Source organism: Gymnoscopelus braueri (assembly GCF_963280865.1).
Source record: "Gymnoscopelus braueri genome assembly, chromosome: 22".
Classification (NCBI taxonomy): Eukaryota; Metazoa; Chordata; class Actinopteri; order Myctophiformes; family Myctophidae; genus Gymnoscopelus; species Gymnoscopelus braueri.
In genome coordinates, this window is record NC_137624.1 from 5,294,908 (window position 1) to 5,297,086 (window position 2,179).

The 2,179-nt window shown below is 44.2% G+C and overlaps 1 protein-coding gene across 1 annotated transcript; it reads left to right on the top strand.

Annotated features, from left to right (window-relative positions):
• Window positions 1-402: 402 nt before the first annotated feature.
• On the top strand, window positions 403-2,179 carry LOC308078325 (G-protein coupled receptor 35-like; the record flags this gene model as incomplete). The annotated part of the gene is made up of 2 exons (XM_080419443.1): window positions 403-640; window positions 1,437-2,179. The coding sequence occupies 2 exons, from the start codon at window positions 403-405 to the stop codon at window positions 2,177-2,179; spliced, it is 981 nt and encodes a 326-aa protein (XP_080275569.1).

Here is a 2,179-nt window from a genome sequence, read left to right on the forward strand (position 1 = left end):
TCAGTATCATGTCAGTATTATTTTCAGTTTTGTGTCAGTATCATGTCAGTATCATGTCAGTATCATGGTCAGTATCATGTCAGTATCATGTCAGTATCATGTCAGTATCATGGTCAGTATCATGTCAGTATCATGGTCAGTATCATGTCAGTATCATGGTCAGTATCATGGTCAGTATATGTCAGTATCATGGTCAGTATCATGGTCAGTATCATGATGTCACATGGCTGTACCGCCCTCGTTGAGAAACACTAGCGTAGACGTTTGGGCTAAACAATCTGATCAAGTCTCAGTAGCATTACTCTATCTAGGGCTGGACTGAGTTTAAATTCAACCACTCAAATCTACTCTAGTGCACGTGCTCAACAGGTTACTCCAACATGAAACCACTAAGTACTAAAGATGAATATCTGTTCTTTGTCCAGACAGATCACTATTGGTTCTCCAGCCGTTGTCCTCCTGCGAGACCTCTCCACTCCAGCCATCATGGAGGCATTACACATCAGCTCGCCCTTGCTGTTCATCTCCCCAAGATCCATCAACTACAGCCTTGGAGAGCAGACTGTATATGAGGGCTGCAAACACATGCCAGCCGCCTTCATCTGGTACCTGAGCCTGCAGGCCATTAACATAATGCTAGGTATGAATGGTGGACAGTAACTAAGTATATTTGCTTGAGTACTTAAAGGGTTAGTTCACCCCCAAAATGACTTTTTTTTCTATCGATTAGTCACCGCATGGACACTTGAATTCATGGATATTTTTTAGTTTTTGTCGCATTTGCCAATAATTTGATGACCAGCAGCAGTTCTGATAGGAGACACAAATAGTCTCCTGTTGGATGTGCTACCTTTTTGGAATTTTTTTAATTCCTTTTTTTATATGTATACTGAATTTGGGTCTAGCACTCCACTGAGAACCCATTGTTGATGCGCAACCTCTTTTTCTTATTTAGTCTCCTGTGTGTCTCCTACCAAAACCGCTGCCTACCAAAACCGCTGGTCATCAAATTATTGGCTTAGGAAAGGACAAAAAACATATATATATATATATCCATGAACTCAAGTCTCCATGGGGTGACTAAGATTTTGTTTTGGTTGAACTATCCCGCAAGTACATTTGTTTTTTGTTTTAGTTTTTTCTAAGCTGATGACTTTCCCTGCGCTACATTTCAAATGTGTATTGTACTTTTTATTCCATTACATTTCTAGGGAGGGACTTTGGGACTGAAACTTGAAACATATTAAGAATTAACCACTTAACCTATTTTAAATATTGTAAAAAATATAATAAGCTCACAACACTCCCCAGCAAGACGTGTTGTGAGCTTGTAGAGCTGCTATTTTCAAAATGTCTGAAAATATACTGTGTAATTTGCTCACTTTCCAATTCTTGAGTATTTACTTGAGTATATATACTTTGTCCACCCCTGCTAGGTCTTCCAGCTAACATAATGGTGTTGTGGCTCATTCACAAGAACAAGGGGGACTCGTCCACCTCTGACATCTTTATCCAAAACCTGGCGGTGGTGGACATCATCTTCTGCGTCACCATTCCGCTGGAGGTCACCACCCTTGTCTTTCTGACGACCAGCAGCACCTGGTACGTTCTCAGCTTCGTCTACGGCATCAAAGACTCCTCGCCCATATTCCTGTCCTGCATCTGTCTGGACCGCTACATGGCCGTGCTCCACCCCATCAAATTCAACGAACTAAAGGACCAGCAGCACAGAGCCGTCCTGGTCGCCGCCGTGTGGATCATCACGCTGGCCTACGCGGCCGCCAAGTGCGTGGGGACCATCGTCAACTTTGAGACCTTCGTCTACTCCGCCATGCTGCTTGCGGTGTTTGCCTTCATGGTGTTCTGTAACATCGCGATCCTTCGGGCGCTCAGGCAGTCCGGGCCCAGCCGGGACGACATGCATCCCGTCAAGAAGAGGGCCTTCAAGATGGTCATCATCATTTTGGCCATCATAGTCTGTCACTACTTTCCCCTTGTGGCGCTGTTACCTTTCAAGAGCTATTTTTCCCCTGACGTGCACGAGTGCTATGTTCGCTATTTTGCATTCGGCTTGATGGACATCAGCAGTAGCATCCAGCCTGTGCTTTACCTGTCCAAAGTCAAGTTGACGTGCGGCTCTGGACTGTGTTGCAAAAGTAACACAGAGCAACATGACTAA